Source organism: Pleurotus ostreatus, assembly GCF_014466165.1.
Source record: "Pleurotus ostreatus strain PC9 chromosome Unknown scaffold_1, whole genome shotgun sequence".
NCBI lineage: Eukaryota > Fungi > Basidiomycota > Agaricomycetes > Agaricales > Pleurotaceae > Pleurotus > Pleurotus ostreatus.
This window is the reverse complement of record NW_023503156.1, coordinates 1,908,314-1,925,613: the sequence shown is the minus strand read 5'-3', so window position 1 is coordinate 1,925,613 and position 17,300 is coordinate 1,908,314. Positions and strand designations below refer to the sequence as shown.

Genomic DNA, 17,300 nt, shown 5'->3' with positions numbered 1-17,300 from the left:
GGATGTTATTTCCCGATTTGGGCCACAAATGCAGCTGGGGCAATGATCCTTATAAAGGGAAGCGTCTCTTCAACCGAGTTGCCCCCAAGCTCAGGTCTCCCCTCTTCCCTCAGAAAGCAGCAAATGGGCATTGACTCTGACCACTACCACTTCTCAAACATGTACCACCACCACACAAAGCACTCCCCGTCCTCAAGGGCCGCAGACATCTCCCGCCTCCTCGACCCAGCCTACTCACCGTCGAACACGACCCCCACAAAGGCCGCCTATGTCGACCACCACGGCGACCTCCACGACCCAGACTTCAGACACTTCCCCTCCGCGTCTTCCTCATCCAGGAACTCGCCCACAAAGCGACGGGCCGCGTCAACCCACTCGGCATCCCACGCGTTTGCTCGCCCACAGTGGGAGCTCGGGACGCTCTACGACGACGTTGACGAATTCGCTTTAGATGAGGATGAGGACGACGACGCGAGTAACAGCAACAACCACTATGACTCGTACGCATCACCCTTTTCTCAACGGGCTTCGCGCTATGTTCGCGACCCGTATTCACGAACATCACCCATCTACACCTACTCCTCATACCACTACCCGACATCCACATATTCATACGCCTCATCACCGGTATCCTCTTCCCCCATATCATACTCTTCCGACGAAACGGCTTTGAATGACTCGCCTTCCGACGGTTCACCCCTCTCGGACGAGCCCTTGCCACTTCACAGACGGTGTGTGTCACGCCTACGTGCAAGTCGCCCACGGCACCGTTCGCAGTCCAGGGATGAGAAGAGAGTATCAGAGAGCATAGAGGAGGCGCCAACGAGGCGATCGATCGAGTCCGCTAGAAGTGAGGCTCGCACACTTGCCCCAGGCAACAATGACGCAGAAGAAGAAGAAGAAGAGCAGCAGCAGGAGTTTACACCAACGTGCGCACAAGCACTGAAGCGTCAGTGGTCTTGTATCGCACTGCGATGGCGGTTAGGCGTGTTCCGCGCGAAGAAGAAGGTCAGAAGACGGTTGAGTGCAGTTGTTCACCAGTGAGCGAGGAAGCATCGAAATCCCTTTCTCTCGTCATCCTGCAATTGGTGCCGCTCAGTTATTATTTCGAGCATTGGAGCATTCTCATTGCCTATACCCGCTTCTTTCTCCCGCATCTCTCTCGCATCGTTCCAACCGCTATGGACAATATCGCATCGCATCATCATTTCCATCATGCATTTCAGTCGCAATCACGCTTTCAGGATATCTTTATGTTTACCATCATCTCGTTTACGACCACTTTCGACGCAACCCTTGGCGCGCATTCGCGCATTCTCCGCCCTTCCCCCACCATTCCCCTTTCCCGCCGCCATTCACATCAGTGATACGCATTGCACCCGCATTTTTGCCGCTTCCTGTTTTCAATTCGCTTTCCACCCCCTCCACCCGCGCTACATTTATTCGCTTGTATATAGTGCATCACCGCCGCTTTTCGCTTTTTTATTGTTGCATACCCTTGATCAGACGGGATACCGGACCTATCCCAATGACACCCCAGTAGCTATCTTGCCCCCCCACACATACGTTAGGTAGAGTTGATACGCAGTAGCCGAGCTTGAAGTTGAAATCCAACATGACTTTCCACGAAACTTCTTGAATCCAGTGTGATGTCATGCCAGAAATGACTCGAACGTCAGATAAGGCCATATCAAGCAGATCCATCCCACCAGCACCAGTTACCCGTTCATGACGTGCGCACAAGCTTATGTTTGAGCGGAAGTGCGTCCTTGCACCACATTACGATTTCGAACTCGGGCATCGTGTCGCATGGTGCCAGCATTTGAACCGCGATGGCCTCAGCCACTTACGAGAGAAGATGCATTGGTACTACGGATCCAACCAGAAGTTTGCATGACTCTCTAATGAGCTCACTAAGAGCTGACTGTACGTCTTGAACGTTTTCTCCGCAACACCCACCGGGCATGGCTCCTGCTGACTGACCCCACCATGCATTTCAAATAGCCTTCCCAGGACGCCTTCACCCCCTGGTCTGATTTAGCACGCACATGCAGGAATGGGCGGCTTTTAGCTCAACGTCGAGAAAGCCCCTATGATCGTTTTTCTCGTTAGCAGCAGTCCATTAGTCAAATGTCCTTGACAAAACGCACCTGGTTCACCCGATGCACCCTGGCATGTTTGTGTGTGGAATTCCGATATTCGAATTGACATAAGTATCTCATGTGAACAGAGGTCGACTCTTTGATGATTTCCATGGCAAGCTGCGTATCCGACGTTGCCGTTTCACCACGGCTACGCGCGAAAGCATGTACGTACTACGTACACGCAAGTCCGGGCTGAGAGGGAAAGTCCCATTCAAACATGACCCAGTCCCCTGCTGTGGGAGAGCACTCAGCTCTACCTGCTAAGCATCAGTGTCCAGGCGCTGTTTCACCTCGAACAGTCGTGAGTATGGACTTATGTTCTCCGGGAGTCCTCGGAAAACATGGGACGCGTTGTGGTTTGTACATGGGCACTATCGCCCTTGCAAATCAGTCTGCGATTGAGCCGCATTGCCATGGAATTTGAGGAGCGGGATATGTGGGCCGGGCCGACGGGCATTCTGTGCGTGCGGTCGAGGGTGGACGTGGACTGCCGCAGCGGGCTGAGAGTGGACTGGAGTTATGCCGAGATGATGATGCATGCGCATTTGAGACCTTATGGCCTCCTGGTTCCGATATTCGCCGAAAGAGAAACTTTCTCCCTGGTTTGCGTAGTTGCGTAGCTGGTTTGTCCCGACGCAAGGTGGGTTCGCCAAATCGCTGATGGGTGCAACATATTGACCCGTACTTCCGTTGTTGAGGGACGAACATACGTCCGGAGATGGTGTTCTTGGAGATAAGATTGGAGATTTTGGAAGTCAGCATCTACTCATGTTCTAAACATCGTACCATTGCATGAAATTCTGCTGAACACGCTGTGGTGGCGATGTTGACATGTTCCCAAAAGGCAGTGACATATGATATACCCCTCACAGGACGCATCATACCCTGGGGCAGCCTTGGACGTTTGCCTGCGGTTCGCGGGGAAGTGATCCGTACTGAATGGCAGAATTATCAGATATTATTGTCAAGTCCGATGCGATAAGATAGGAGGCGGCACGAAAACCAAAAGCAGATTCGTATTTTCGGTTGGCGGTAGTCTACCCGTTCACAGATGTCGACGATTGGGCAGGGTGATCTTTGTGCCCAGCTAATTGCGTTGTAGCCGGTTCTGGACTCGAAGCGTCGACGCGAGCATCACACACATTTGGCATACGCGTACTAGAAATAAATGTATCGACAGCCTTTACATAGAACTGGGAATATTCTCAGACTGATTGACGTTCCATGTCGAACACCAGCAATGTCACCAGACGCTGCTCTTCTCATCGGGCATCGCTTGTGAGCAGCCTGGTTGCACGGTTCTCCGATTATCACAAACCCGGGTCCCCTATCAAGACCAAGGGGGCGACAAAGCATTGTCGATTGGGACAAGGATCCACAAGGAAGGAACACGATGCCTTGCCTGGCAGTACTCTTCAGGTGCGCGGCCTTGCAATCGTACCTGCACGGATGTCGACGATCCGTAGCTCCTAGATCCGGTTTGGAAGTCAGTCGACCATCCAGCAGCTAGGTCAGAGGGTTCGTGGACTTCATATGCTCGGAGCAATATTAGCTGTGCTGTTAAATGAGTAACTTGAAGATAATCGTGCGATTATCTTCAGCTAAAAGGACATACTTCATCGATTACGATTTGATTGGGATCGTGACTCTGCAATTGTTGTCTGACCTTTCTAGATGGTAGATTTCTTTCCATCGCACGGCGATTAGCGGATAGAGTGGACGGGGACGTAAAACGGTGAGTCGAACCAAACGATCTTGGCGCAAGGTAAGTAAACCTGTAGGGCTGCGTGCAGCAGGCTTCTACGCAGTGGAAGTCAATAATGACTTGAAACTACCAGATGGCCCATGGTACCCATGAAACGCGGGCTCTAGCTACTCTCTCATTTGGCTAGCAAGAAGTGAACCTTCGATTCACCATCAATATCGATGCGGGATGCACGCTTATGCTCTAGTATTGCAGCTGCATACACTGTGCTCGGATTGATACCTTGGGTTGCACGAAGTTGAAGTGGCCCTATAGAATACTCGGTATAACATCTCCAGAAATATGGGCAAAAATAGGCGGACCTACTGAGGTAAATACGCCGGGGGATCGAGGGGACAAATTAACCGATTGGTCTCCCTGAAGAAGTAACCTGGAGACGTCTATGTCGCGGCGTTTTCCCAACCCAAGATATTAAGTCCTCGTGTTGTGAGTGGGTGTGAACGAGGGACTTGTCCGTCGACAATCTAATATCCTAAAGCGAAAATGAACACGATCGAGAGGGGCATCGACGCGAGATGGGAGATAGAGATAAAGATGGGTGATATGAAACCACATACTACGAACCACTCCAGGTTCGTCCCATGACATCCTCGCGACTTCACACCCCAATACTCGTGTACAAGACTGAGACTGATATGATCTTGTCTCAGAAACATGGTTTCCTCATCTAATCAGTGATCCATCCTGAAAAGTTGCTGGAAAGTGTGGCGCTGTTAGCATCGACTCATGTTCCATTGCATATGCAAACACGGAAGTGGAAGGTACCGACATGTGTATGGTGGATGGCACACGAGAAGTGCGAGACCCGAGGAAAGCATACAACATGTTCTACCCAGAAGGATTCTACACCATGAGTATCTTCTTACCGAAAGAAGACAAAAATATTTGATTAATGCGAGTGAACCACCGACCGAAGGGTTGATTGACGCTTGTGCTGTGGACTTCCGTAGCTTCCATACCTGTGTTATCCAGGTAGAATTTCTAAAGCGACAAACTGTAGCTTGATTTGGTGCGGATGAACTGAGGTGTGTCACCGGAATAAGACAAGTAGCAGGCTGCTCGCAGCTAGTCGCGGAAGAGCCAGGAATTGCATTGGCGAATTAGTTCGCCGCGCTTCTTGAGTCAGCTCAATTGGCGGAACGATAGAGTGGATAGTGACTAGCCTAATCCCTGTACAGGCCTCACGAACCTGTGGATCCCATTAACATACATAGTTCAAGAGTAAGGGTACATGCATAATTGTGGTGTCCCCCGGACCGAGCTAGACACAGCGTTGAACTACACTGGTAAGGAACTACCCAGTTGACCGACGATAGGAGGAGTACCCCATGCAGATTGCCTGGGATCGAGAGGAATGTCGCCAAGTCGAACGAACACCGTATCTTGAAGGATGGGTCGTGCACTTTACTATTCGAGAAGGGTGTGGGTATTCCACCCGGTGGATCCGCTGCATCTAGCGCGAGAGTAGCGCAAATTTGGGACTGTCAGCTGTCAGGCGTGTTATTGCGCCAGGACGTAGGGCAAAGGACATGAGGCCATGGGACCTAAACGTAGCGTCTATCTGCTGTGGCTCGCCGCCCAGAAGAAGACAGAACGAAGCAACATCCTCCGCTTTTCCGGACTTGATGGACTTGAGGAAGGAACGTGTACAACAACAGGCGCCCAACTAAGCTGTAGCCATAACACGAGGACTTGTCCAAAAAGGGAAAACTAGCCTCATGAAGCGAACCATGTTACAGCTACGTACAATGCAGTAAGGGTTTGGTAAGGGTGTTGTACAACGCAAGGACGATACAGCTTCGTGAGAGTCTTGATCCCAAACCAAAAGGTCTATTCGTCTCGACTCTCCCGAAAGCAAACTGAACGAACCGCTCTCTTTACGATACCTCGGAAAATAGGGAATGTGAGCAATGTGCAGCGGAAGTACGTCCGGGGTCAGTGATGCCAGCTGAACATGGGCAGCAGTCTGGTGGCACCGTACCTGATTAAATGGGCGTACGGTTGAGATAGACACCGGTGGTGAGAAGTACTGTGTGCTCTCAGTTGCGGTGTATCCTCGGTGGTCATTCAGCTACAACCGCCAAGAAACTAGTCGGGCAAGTGTGTCGATGACACGTTTTCGAAGGCACATATCGGGCACATATGACCTGAACGATGTGGGGAGTGCGGGGTAAAGGCGTAATTTTGGGAAGTCGGTCCTTGCTTGAGACGTGTCATGAGAAACGGAGTACATATTTGACATACGTGCGGTATTCGTGCCACGGTCAATGTTTATGCCATGATGGAAAGTCACCTTGTCCTCGGGGACGGTCCGAAATGCTCGATATCAGATTGTGGCTGGTGAGTTGGATGCGGGTCATTTCGAAATTCGCTGAGTACTATTAATGGGCTGATCATCTAAACTTGCCATTTTACGCGAGTATGGACAGAACAACCCAGAATAAACAGCCCCCGTATCGATAATAGTCTTGGCCGAGCCTGCGGGACTTGAAGATCACCTGTAGTCCTCGCGAGCCTACAGCAGGTACACCGGACACGGGAGTTGATCCCTTAAAAGTCCGGGGATTAACAAGTAGGAGGTAAGTCCTCGATCACTTAAAGTGAGATGACAACATACCTCAGATCACTGTCGGCGGATCGAGCATTTGAGAGTCGGACGAGTGCATTCAAGATACCTTCCCGGTAATCAAAAGAGCACCTCCGATTGCCTGGCAGTCGATTCAATCACTGATCCGATCGAGTGCTGCAAAGACAGGTCCATAGACCCAAGCCCTAAACCTAACGCGTGCTATATTGTGAAAGCATCAGCATCCGAGAACTTGACTCGAGATGTGACGAACCTTCCTCCGAACCACTTTGGGTGAGCCATCGGAAGAATCGCTGTTGGAACGGTAATGCGCATCACGATTCACTTATCTTGCTGACTCGGACGCCCGAGGATGATGATGCAGGATTACTGACGACACCGAATTGCGAGGTCTTCGGAGAACCCGACTCTTGCCGTGTGGAACACGTAGGTACGAGCAGGGCAAGCGCCAAATGGAATGAGTCACATCGGGGTAGTCCTGCAACCGACCTTCTCAGGTGTACCGCATCGCCGAGTCATATTTCAGGAAAACAAACCGGTTCAGAACAAGAACTTAAAAGCACAGTCATGCAGCTGACTGCTGCGTCCTTCGATGGAATATAACTGCGGGATCGACATGCAGGAACGCGCTGCTAAGGCTGAACCCCAGATTCATGTCCGAATTGAATTGTTCGCCAATGTTCCCCGCATTCTAAGTACTCGCTAGTGATATCGTGATGATCGTGATAAGTCGAAAGGTTTGCACGCCAATCTTATCTCTAGCAACATGACTTACACGTGATGTGATGAGGTAGTCACCGGTGTGACCGTGGCGACTTTGTCACACTCCACCATGTTCCTCCACTATGCCCTTCGTCGACCAGTACTAATTCGCTGTACGCGCCGCGCATACGCGTCAGCACCACCAAGTCAGAAACAGGAACCTACCACAGGTACAACCAAAGCTTCGGAAGGTGAGTATCGACCGCCAAGTCTTGTACTGCCCGCTGAACTCACGGAAAATCGCCAGCTCCTGCCAAATCATCATGCATTCCGAACACTGTAATTGACGGGGTAAACTACCTCAAAGGGCAAGAGCCGGTTATTGCCAAGCCTGATGACGAGTATCCGGCCTGGCTGTGGACGATACTGGCACCCAAGGTGTATCCAGACGATGGACCTGGGGGAAAGGCAGAGAGGGTACAAAGGAGACGCGAAAACAAACAACGAATAAAAGACCAAAATTTCATGAAGACGCAGTAGTACTCTCATCCCCCATCTGTACGTCTATGTGTTTCTCCGGCGGACGACTCCAAGACTAACGATAGTTTGATCCAGTAAGACTACATCTTTCCTTTATATATCCACAGCGATTTCTTTTGCTTTGATTTTGCGTATTCAGCTGCGTTAAAGGAAGCTCAAGAATCGATACGTAGGTGTGTATTTTTCTTCGCCCCGATACGTTCGGGTTGTGCCCCGTTGTTATGATGCTATACTAGCTCAAGCTCCCGCCGCTACCATGGTTGGGTTGAGGGTGCAACATCCTAGATAATTAATCTTCGCAGCGGGAGGTCGAGGTTGACACCCATAGTTACCCGCTACACCCTGGAGCCTATCCGACGTAAATCCTCACTTTCAGGAAGTAATAGTTGAGAACAAATGTTATGACAAGTTTCAAGCTACATGAATAATTGTAATTAAGCTACGGCTCTGCGGTGCAAAATAAGGGAGTGGGGTTGATGCGGATATGATACATTGGATACAAGGTTGCCGAAAGTTAGGTCGAAAGTGGGTGACAAGAATATAACTAAATAAAAAACGAGGGGGTTGAGTCTAACTAGCAGCAGTAAAGTAGAGAAATTACATGAAGATCGCGTCGAGCGTCAGTTCGGTTGTAGCAGTTTAGCACACTTTGATGTGAAAACCAACAGAGCCTAGGAAAAATATGATCATGGTCAGCAAAAAGTAAGGTTATCGCTATTGTCGATGGATACCCACCTCCCATGCTACGGTAAATTTTGCGGACCACTTCGCAGTGGTAGCCAATGGTTTGTATTCTTCCACAACACTTGCTATCTCAAAATCATCATCGAAGATATCGGCCTAGTGAAAAGGAACACGACTCAATCAACCGAATCACATTGGGACCGGAGCCACCTACGTCGAGCATGAAACTTGAGCAGAACTCAAGACTTTCTATCTCACTATCGTCTATATTCTATAGAGCCAGGCGTCAGTGTAAAGCGCGGGGTGCGTCTAAGAATACATACCAGGGGCTCAATATAGAGGGATGCGCGTCTGTAAGGATCGTAGTGTTCTAGGCGAGTCTTGCGGTAATAATCAGGCATGCTGGGGGACTCTCGACTGCAAGTCCTTCGAATTCGAAAAGAGCGGGGGGACAGTATCCTTCTGGGCATCGTGTTGGGCCGCTGGGGTAGGGCGAAAAAGCAACCCACCGTTGGACACCGAGGCCAGCAAGGTGGGGCTAAACGAGTGTAAAGGGGGGTGAGAGAAATTCAGGCAAGCTCGAGTCATATATAGCGGACATAATTGGAAGCTTAAGCACGAGGCATAGTCGTCTATTAGTGTGTAACTTTGAATCAAGTCGAAGACTGCCTTTTATGGGTGCTGCCGAATGGCCTCTGGTTGTCTTGGGCCGTGAAGACGTCTGAGTGCGTCAGGTAGAGTATCACAGTTGCCCAGAGCTGTCTCCAGTGGCCCTGCGGTAGGCTTGTAGCTGCTGAAAATGACCACGGCCCTTGCTCCATGGTCTTCCTGTAACGCGTTCGGTCCGTACGTGGCACAATTTTAGGCAGCCAGGTTGTCTTTGCACGCCGAAGAACCTAGAGTCACAAGATGACCAGGATCCTGAAGAGGTAAACGGTACAGAGGTCAGCGGGACCCTTTGATTTCATGCCGGCCTCGAACAATAGAGTCTAGGCACATTATGAGAAGGGGGAGCTGCGCGCCAGAATCGTCGACCTTTAGAGTACAATGACCATTGGAGCTTCGCGCCACATGCGGCTCAAGATTCCTGAAAGTGCACGTACACCCGTGCGAGTAGCCTGACAATGGTGGTCTCCGGAAAGGAGGGCGTGATTGCGTGACCGACGTTCGTCACAACATCTGACACTGGAGTCACGACGCCGACACGATCACTCTTCGCTTCATTACTTCCAACCGAAACAAATTCTCGCATTTGAATCCAAGGTCACGATTCCCCAATAACACCACAGTGCACTAACGGGCCATATTCTACAAGCCGAAAAGAAACAATAGGATGAGCATATTGCTGGCGCTACGGCGCACTCCAGCGCAGCTACAATCTTAAGCTTAAAGAACGAAACAAATTCAGACCTAGATGCGCCATGGGAAGACAATAGAGACACAGTGCTGTGAAGTTGGCAACTCGGCGGCGCCCCCATAAACCTTAGAACCGATGGCGAGCCACATGTTCTGCTAGCAGTCGACCGGGTGTAGTCTTCGCACATACGTAGGTGCGCATATGATATCCATGGGAACCCTGACGCTCATTCACAAACATAGCTCAATGCCGCCTCACCGCAAAGGTTGAAACGTCCAGGTTTTAAGGCAGAACTTGGCCGTAGTTAGGAATAGAATAAACGCATTTGTAAAGCGCTGACTCTAGAGGCAGACTCTCCTTGCTCATCACGGCCGTGACGGCCTGTGGGGACCCCATCGGAGATATCACGACCACAGACTTAGAATGTCAGTAATCGCCCTGCAAGTCCTCCTTTCCTTCTCATGTCATTGCCTTTGATATGTCCTTATTTACACGCGCCCAGTGCCTGTTTGAAACGACAACCATCAGGACGAGACTGCTTTCAATTCAATTGTAAACAGGCGGTTGATGTTTGATCTTTTTTCGTCCCATTGCCAACGTTGTAATGTACGATGCAAGGTGACCAGATCTCATATCAACTCGGACAACGTGTCTAATATTTGGTGACAGACAAAAATCCTTATGATGTACTGTCGCATACCTCTACCGTAACGAAAGTCAATGAGCAAGGAGACGCGTCCAAGCTGACCGGAATCGCAGAATACGAATGTCTGGCAAAAGTGCAACCGTCTACGTTGCAAGAACGCGCGTAACTGACCTATTCATAGACTTGTCAAAATTCATGTTACCTCCTCGAGATCATTCCGAGACCGAACTTGGCATCACCCGCGTTTATCTCTGTCCATGCCGACTCTCAACGTGGCTCCCCGACTGACGCCACAATCATCAACATAGACTTACTTACGTGTTGTCAGGCATCTCATTTCCCCTTTAACGTTTGACGGCGCAATATTGCCTGCCGCCAGTGTACGCCCCTGTGGAACTAGGTAGATGGTCCCTCCCGGACCGACGAGGTCACCGGTGAAGACTCCATATCGACCTGTTCTACAGCTCGGTTTACCTTTCATCTATCAATACATCAGCTTTGTGTGGGATTCCGTACTCGTCGTCCTGATCTGGTCGCTGGCGCATCACGAACGGCTGTTGGAAAGGAGGGAGACGACAACGGAACTAATCGTGGAAATCCTATGCATGTTCCTGCAGCCAACAGGACATCCCTCGTTCGGGCATAATGGATAGGACGCGTATAAAATAGACTGAAGTCCAGTCTGTTTCGCCAGTCACTCAACGGACTACCCTCCCCACCCTCTTTCTTTTCCCTTCTTCGCTATGGTCAACTCATTCCACTCACTCTTGAGCACCATTGCTCTTGCTCTGCTGGTCCCTTCGGTTCTCGCCGTCCCAGCTCACCGCGCAAAATGCAGCAAGGGAAGGACAGCAAGCAATGACGCGTGCTGTGTGTGGTTCGATGTCCTCGATGACATCCAAGAGAACCTGTGAGATATGCATATTACCTGTGTTTATTGCTGTCTAACCTTGGTCAACAGCTTTGACGGCGGAGAGTGCGGTATGCACCTTGTCAATCCATTGGCACAGCCGTATACTGACTTCTGACTTCAGGCGAAGAGGTCCACGAATCCTTGAGGGTATGGCAAATGACTCCTCTGTTGTATCGAGATTCGACGCTTATACTATGTGGTATAGCTGACGTTCCACGACGCCATCGGATTCTCGCCTGCCCTGACTAGACAAGGCAAATTCGGGTCAGTATTCTCTTTCCAATAGTGATGTTGTCCATTTATTGATGTGTGGTTTCTGAACAGTGGCGGCGGCGCTGGTAAGACACAATGAATCTCGGTCCATGATCAACACTAACGAGATATGTTGAAAAGACGGATCCATCATGCTCTTCTCAGACATTGAGACTAATTTCGCGGCCAACAATGGTGTTGATGACATTGTCGAGCAGCAAAAGCCGATCGCCATCAAACACCAGGTCTCGTTCGGTGATTTGTATGTACTGTTCATCGGCTGTTTGACATATCGGCTATATGAAACTGATATGTCTCCCGCAGCATCCAGTTCGCAGGCGCTGTTGGCTCGTCCAACTGCGCCGGAGGGCCACGTATCCAGTTTTTGGCGGGTCGCTCTAATGTCACGAAGCCGTCCCCCGACCACTTGGTGCCCGAGCCCTTTGATTCTGTTACCAGTATCCTTGCCCGCATGGGAGATGCTGGATTTAAGCCTGATGAAGTCGTTGCTTTGCTAGCCTCGCACTCCGTCGCAGCTCAGGATACTATCGACCCCAAGCTTGCTGGGCACCCCTTTGATTCAACGCCATCCGACTTTGATTCGCAGTTCTTCGTTGAGGTTTGTCTTGATAGGATAAACTCCTTCCTTGCTGTCGGTTGACGATGGCTTTTAGACACTTTTGAAGGGAACTCTTATTCCGGGTGACTCCCTCCACAAGGGTCAAGTCAAGTCACCCCTTCCCGGTGAATTCAGGCTCCAGTCGGACGAACTTCTCGCAAGGTTTGTCCTTCTCTGTAATCCCTCTGGCGTCACCCACTTACCTTCATGACCTCCTCAAGGGACTCGCGCACTTCCTGCGAATGGCAATCCTTCATCTGTGAGTACTATTTACTCTGCCCTTCCGTTCATATTCTGATGATTCGCCAGCCAACCCCAACTCGATGGTACCTAAATTCGAGAGGGCAATGGCCAAGATGGCGACCCTCGGACAGAACCCAAAGAAGCTGATTGACTGCTCAGAAGTCATCCCAGTTCCCCGTGGTCGCGTCAAGCAGCCTACCCTCCCCGCTGGCAAGACCATCAAGGATATTGAAGCATCCGTAAGCTCTCTTCGCAATGTCTATTTTTCTCTGTCATGCCATGCTCACTCTTCATCTAGTGCCGCAAAGCGCCCTTCCCTCGGTTGCCAACTGACAAAGGCACATTCACCAGCATCCTCCCAGTGTAAGCCATCTACCCCAAGCCGTCTCAGAATGCGCAACTTATACCCTTCCTCTTACAGTCCTAGTTCGTAATCAATAATCTATGTTGTATGGTTTATGTTCCCTTCGTTCTTTATCCCCCAGTCCTTGCTGTTTTATCCTTATTGCTAGCTAATTTCCGGACTCATTGTCTTATAATAGCAATGCATACTAGTAACTTCGTTCTTTGTAACAAATGTGATCGATGCTAAGTTCATCACACTTTTATCTACGCAGAGGCTTCGAGGAAACGAGCTTCAGCTTCCTTGAAGTTGATAACATTCCAGATAGCATTGAGGTACTGTCGAAATTGTTAGAACAAGTGGATGCAACGTAGAGAATGCAACTTACATCAGGCTTCACGTTCTTGTACTGCATGGTTCGGTATTCTATCAGCATCAAGGCTAAGAGACTGCAAAATGCGTACGCACTTGGAGGTAGAAAGCCTACAAGGCAGAAAGTTAGCCAGGAATGACGTCATATACAAGCCGAGCACGTACATGTTCCCAAATGTCTACACCGATGATCGGCGCGTGAGCTGAGATAGCAGTCAGTCAGCACAGATAGTCAGCAGGTCGGGTGAGGGTACGCGCTTATCAAGGGGTCCTGGTTGGGGGTCGTGGTGACCTCGAGCTTCTTTGTGGTAGGATTGAATCCCTGCAAGTAATGTGAGACGGAAACATTCGAAGTTTCTAGAATAAATACGAACAAGCCAGCCCCAGCCACTGCCTTGGACAGCAGCAGTGGTCGTGTTGAACTTTTTCTTGAATTCTTCGACGGAGCCAAAGTCTCGTTCAATGGCTTGCTTCAAGGGGCCATCCGGGAGTTTGCCTCCGTCGCCGCTAGCAGGTGCAAGGTTCTTCCAGAAGAGAGAGTGGTTGATGTGACCTGCACTGCATGAGCACAGATGAATGGCGCAACGATAAAGTACATGCTTACCACCACCGTTGAACTTGAGTGCCGACTGGAGTTTGATCTGTTCCTTCGTCGACTGTGCCGAGGCATACGACTCCTCGGCAGCGTTCAAGCCATTGACATAGGTCTGATGATGCTTCTGATGATGCAGCTTCATGATCTCCTCTGAGATAAACGGTTCCAGAGCCTAGAACTAGCTCAGCAAACGTTATCGGGCAAATTCGCGATTCTACCTACATTGTAGTCGTACGGCAAGTCAGGCAGTGTGTGCTTCGAACGGCATGCCGCTGCGATAACCGAATATCGAGCAGTTGCGGGTCTGAGCGCGGTTTTGGCGATGGCGAACATGGTGGAACGGGAATGAGTCTAATTCGTGACGCAATGGCGCGGACACGGAATCCTTATGCTCACGGGGAAATTCAGGGCAGGCCCAGGCGCGCTTTCAGGTGACAAGTCCCACACTCATCCACGGACCACCAGGAAATGACAAGGTCTCTGCGTCCCCGAACGAGTCGCCCAACCTACAGTCTCCTCGCTGGGCTCGATGGCGACGACGGCGATGGGCCCTCCCAAGTTCTCGAGGAAATGGATAGTGGAAGCGATTTCGCTCCTGCGCAAGAGGACCCTAATAAGAGCAGCACGAAGGATATCGATGCGTCCGATTCGGACGGTGGTGCTTCTGATGTCTCCGTGGAAAACCCAGAAATTGTTCGCATTACGAAGCTCGTGAGGCCGGCCGCGAACAAGGGGAAAATGAAGCAATCGGCTCCCAGAGCAAGTGTTGTCGCTCCTACTGCTTCAAGTTCTGTTGGTGGCCTGCTTGGGACTGCGCGGCGCCATATGTACACTCTACCCGCAACAAGGGCACAACACCGACATCGTGCACCACCGCTGTTTATTCAGGCAAGGGCTACTCTGCGCTTGACGAAAGCACCTGAATTATTTGAAGAACCAAGCGTCACCGAGACCAGCGCTTTTAATTACAGTCCGGAAATTGCACGTAAACTAGGGAAAGCCTGGGGTCACAGTATTGGTCCGGGTCCTGTATGGGATCTTCTCGAAGACAGAGGATGGTTCAAGGAAGCGCAGCCAGGGGACATCACTGAAAGTTCTCGGCGCCCTCGAGTTTATCGCGACCTAAAGATAACCAACAGTTGGGAAGTATTGGATGACGTGTATGTACGCCCAATTGAAATACACATGTTCTAATGCTTAGTAGTTCGCAGTCAAGCTGCTGGGTACCTGCCTTCCGATATAACTACTACGCATGATGGTGCTTTCAAGCCTCCGCAGCCAGTATCGTGTTACTTTGGCAAGTACGGCGATCAGAAGAAAGTTGAATTGACCATGCTTCATTCAGTATCGATGTGTAAGCTGGTTGTCTACAATGACTTGTCACATTCATGATCCACGAAAGCGGATTTTGTTCCAGGAAGTAAGTCCCACGTCTTCAACGCCGGCGCGCCCGTGTGGGCACTGGACTGGTGCCCCATACACCCCAGCGACCGAGCAGGTAAGCGAACAACATCGCCATATCTCTATCTCTTGACGAACGCATGCCCATCCAGCGCGTTCTTACGAACAGTACTTGGCTGTTGCACCCCTGCCTTCTCGCTCATACTCCTCGGAAATCGGCGTACGGATCCCCCGGCCAATCCCCAGTTGCATCCAAATTTGGAGTTTTAGTTTCGACGAAACGTCGGACTCAAGCAAGGTTACGTGCGAGATGGTGCTATGCTTGGAAAGCGGCCCTGCCCACGAATTGAAGTGGTGTCCATTGCCGTCTCATGATATGGTTAGTGCCATTGCTCGTGTTGTGGGCGCGAATGAACCTGATCATAAACGACGATTATAGTTGTCTGTTTCGTTATCTAAAATACGCAAACTTGGGCTCCTGGCTGGCACTTTTGAAGATGGATCCTTCTCTGTGTACGCTGTTCCAGAACCCAGCGACGTAAGACCCACGGGTTCAGATATTCCTAAACCGGTATACGGTAGGTTCTCATAGTCTTGAGTAGCCTCTCCCCTAACGTTGAATACGTCGCGCAGTTAAACTATCCGAGCCAATTCTCCGCATAGAGCTCCCTGACGCTTGTTGTTGGTCCTTTGAATGGGCGAATAGTGAAGTCGTGGCTATTGGGACTACTAACGGTGACAAAAGTGATACTTCTCCAAACCCCTTCTAATCGTTCGTCTATTTTGCTCCAGGTTCTATTGCCGTTTACAATCTAGCAAACCACTTGAAGACCTTTGCTGGCGAGAGTAAATGCCGCCCTTCTGAAAGCCACGTATGATGTTGATGTAGCTCCCGCAGCTATAACAGATATAATGCCCACCCATTTTATCACCGTACATCAATCCGCCATCCGCGCCCTGGCATGGGTCCGCGCGCCGCCTGCATCGCCCACGGGGGAGATCCGCAACGACCTTGATCCTACTATCATCGCCAGTGGAGGCTACGATGGCACCCAATGCTTAACGGATATTCGTCAGGCCACGGGGTATACGATCAATAGGACAAGAGGTTTGTAATGCCCGCCCCTCATTTCTTGCTAGGATGCTAGAATTAACAATCAACCTGCATAATAGATGTAATCAATACCATGACTTACTCGCCGTTCACTTCCGGACCGATCAGCACAGATCACGAGAACGTAGTCAAGGCCTTCTCCGTCTTGCCTGGCACGCTCGGCCGTGGCCATACGCTTATGGATCCAGCCGGACCTCCCTGGGTCAGTTCCGTATACAAAGTCTTATCATTCGAAGTTTCAATGTATCGATGCAGGATGTACACGCTTCGGATTACCACCCCATATTGGCGTTAGGCTCAGCAGATGGTGCCTGCTCCACAACGAATGCCCTGCGGCCTCCTCGACGAGGAACCGTGGTGAGTCCCCCGTCTTCGAACAACGCACCCCGAATCTAAGCTTCTCCCATGACAGCCATTTTTTATTCATAAGCTATACCAGATGGATTACAGCCGGAAAACTGGAGAATACCGCATGTTGGACTGCTTATTGCCCAAGGTCCACCAATCCTCTTTGCATATTCCCCGCTCCTCTGACTCTTTATCTTTACCAGGAAATGCACATAATGCCTGTAAACGAAGCAAGAAATAAAAAGGCCAAGGAAGTGGATAAAACGCCTGTAGGGATCGACGCTTGGCCGAAGGAAGTGGGAGTCCATCGAGTCGTTTGGAACTCAGGGAATGGGTTCCAGGCAGCGTGTATGCTGGCATCGGCAACAGCGTCTGGGCTATGTCGGATTGATATTCCGAGTGGAAGATGGTACAAGGATAAAGTACCTGGTCATTCGGTCGCTGTAGTTAGAGGCGAGGTTTCTGTGGACGGGGCGGATATGGACGTGGATGAGGATGACCTCTCGGAATGAGGTTCAGATACTAGATAAGCTTGGAATCTGTACTTGAAATTATATATACGATGTGCCCGAATTAAAGGGCTCAAGTCTTTCAACTTTTTAAGTGGTAAATCATTGTTCTAAACTCCGCAGCATACTACCGGCTCGGACTCCAGTTCATCCGGCCGAGCGTGGT

At 50.4% G+C, this 17,300-nt stretch overlaps 6 protein-coding genes across 6 annotated transcripts; 4 read left to right on the top strand and 2 right to left on the bottom strand.

Moving 5' to 3' along the window:
• Nucleotides 1–42: 42 nt before the first annotated feature.
• On the top strand, nucleotides 43–1,044 carry PC9H_000657 (uncharacterized protein; the record flags this gene model as incomplete). Its single annotated transcript, XM_036770312.1, has 1 exon — nucleotides 43–1,044. One exon carries the CDS (start codon nucleotides 43–45, stop codon nucleotides 1,042–1,044), a length of 1,002 nt encoding a protein of 333 aa, XP_036636157.1.
• Nucleotides 1,045–7,328: 6,284 nt separating this feature from the next.
• Nucleotides 7,329–7,738, top strand: PC9H_000656 (uncharacterized protein; the record flags this gene model as incomplete). Its single annotated transcript, XM_036770311.1, has 2 exons — nucleotides 7,329–7,449; nucleotides 7,506–7,738. The coding sequence occupies 2 exons, from the start codon at nucleotides 7,329–7,331 to the stop codon at nucleotides 7,736–7,738; spliced, it is 354 nt and encodes a 117-aa protein (XP_036636156.1).
• A 620-nt stretch (nucleotides 7,739–8,358) lies between these two features.
• PC9H_000655 (uncharacterized protein) lies at nucleotides 8,359–8,823 on the bottom strand (the record flags this gene model as incomplete). The annotated part of the gene is made up of 4 exons (XM_036770310.1): nucleotides 8,359–8,409; nucleotides 8,474–8,578; nucleotides 8,637–8,693; nucleotides 8,746–8,823. The coding sequence occupies 4 exons, from the start codon at nucleotides 8,821–8,823 to the stop codon at nucleotides 8,359–8,361; spliced, it is 291 nt and encodes a 96-aa protein (XP_036636155.1).
• A 2,345-nt stretch (nucleotides 8,824–11,168) lies between these two features.
• Nucleotides 11,169–12,886, top strand: VPL2_1 (Versatile peroxidase vpl2; the record flags this gene model as incomplete). The annotated part of the gene is made up of 12 exons (XM_036770309.1): nucleotides 11,169–11,335; nucleotides 11,387–11,406; nucleotides 11,460–11,485; nucleotides 11,544–11,602; nucleotides 11,663–11,676; nucleotides 11,732–11,852; nucleotides 11,915–12,209; nucleotides 12,265–12,371; nucleotides 12,431–12,468; nucleotides 12,519–12,691; nucleotides 12,751–12,815; nucleotides 12,874–12,886. 12 exons carry the CDS (start codon nucleotides 11,169–11,171, stop codon nucleotides 12,884–12,886), a joined length of 1,098 nt encoding a protein of 365 aa, XP_036636154.1.
• A 175-nt stretch (nucleotides 12,887–13,061) lies between these two features.
• On the bottom strand, nucleotides 13,062–14,095 carry PC9H_000653 (uncharacterized protein; the record flags this gene model as incomplete). Its single annotated transcript, XM_036770308.1, has 8 exons — nucleotides 13,062–13,133; nucleotides 13,184–13,204; nucleotides 13,264–13,278; nucleotides 13,333–13,370; nucleotides 13,426–13,489; nucleotides 13,542–13,720; nucleotides 13,772–13,934; nucleotides 13,985–14,095. The coding sequence occupies 8 exons, from the start codon at nucleotides 14,093–14,095 to the stop codon at nucleotides 13,062–13,064; spliced, it is 663 nt and encodes a 220-aa protein (XP_036636153.1).
• A 135-nt stretch (nucleotides 14,096–14,230) lies between these two features.
• PC9H_000652 (uncharacterized protein) lies at nucleotides 14,231–17,137 on the top strand (the record flags this gene model as incomplete). Its single annotated transcript, XM_036770307.1, has 12 exons — nucleotides 14,231–14,922; nucleotides 14,974–15,116; nucleotides 15,165–15,260; nucleotides 15,316–15,542; nucleotides 15,603–15,741; nucleotides 15,797–15,898; nucleotides 15,956–16,009; nucleotides 16,062–16,271; nucleotides 16,337–16,479; nucleotides 16,533–16,634; nucleotides 16,690–16,773; nucleotides 16,829–17,137. 12 exons carry the CDS (start codon nucleotides 14,231–14,233, stop codon nucleotides 17,135–17,137), a joined length of 2,301 nt encoding a protein of 766 aa, XP_036636152.1.
• Nucleotides 17,138–17,300: the final 163 nt, after the last annotated feature.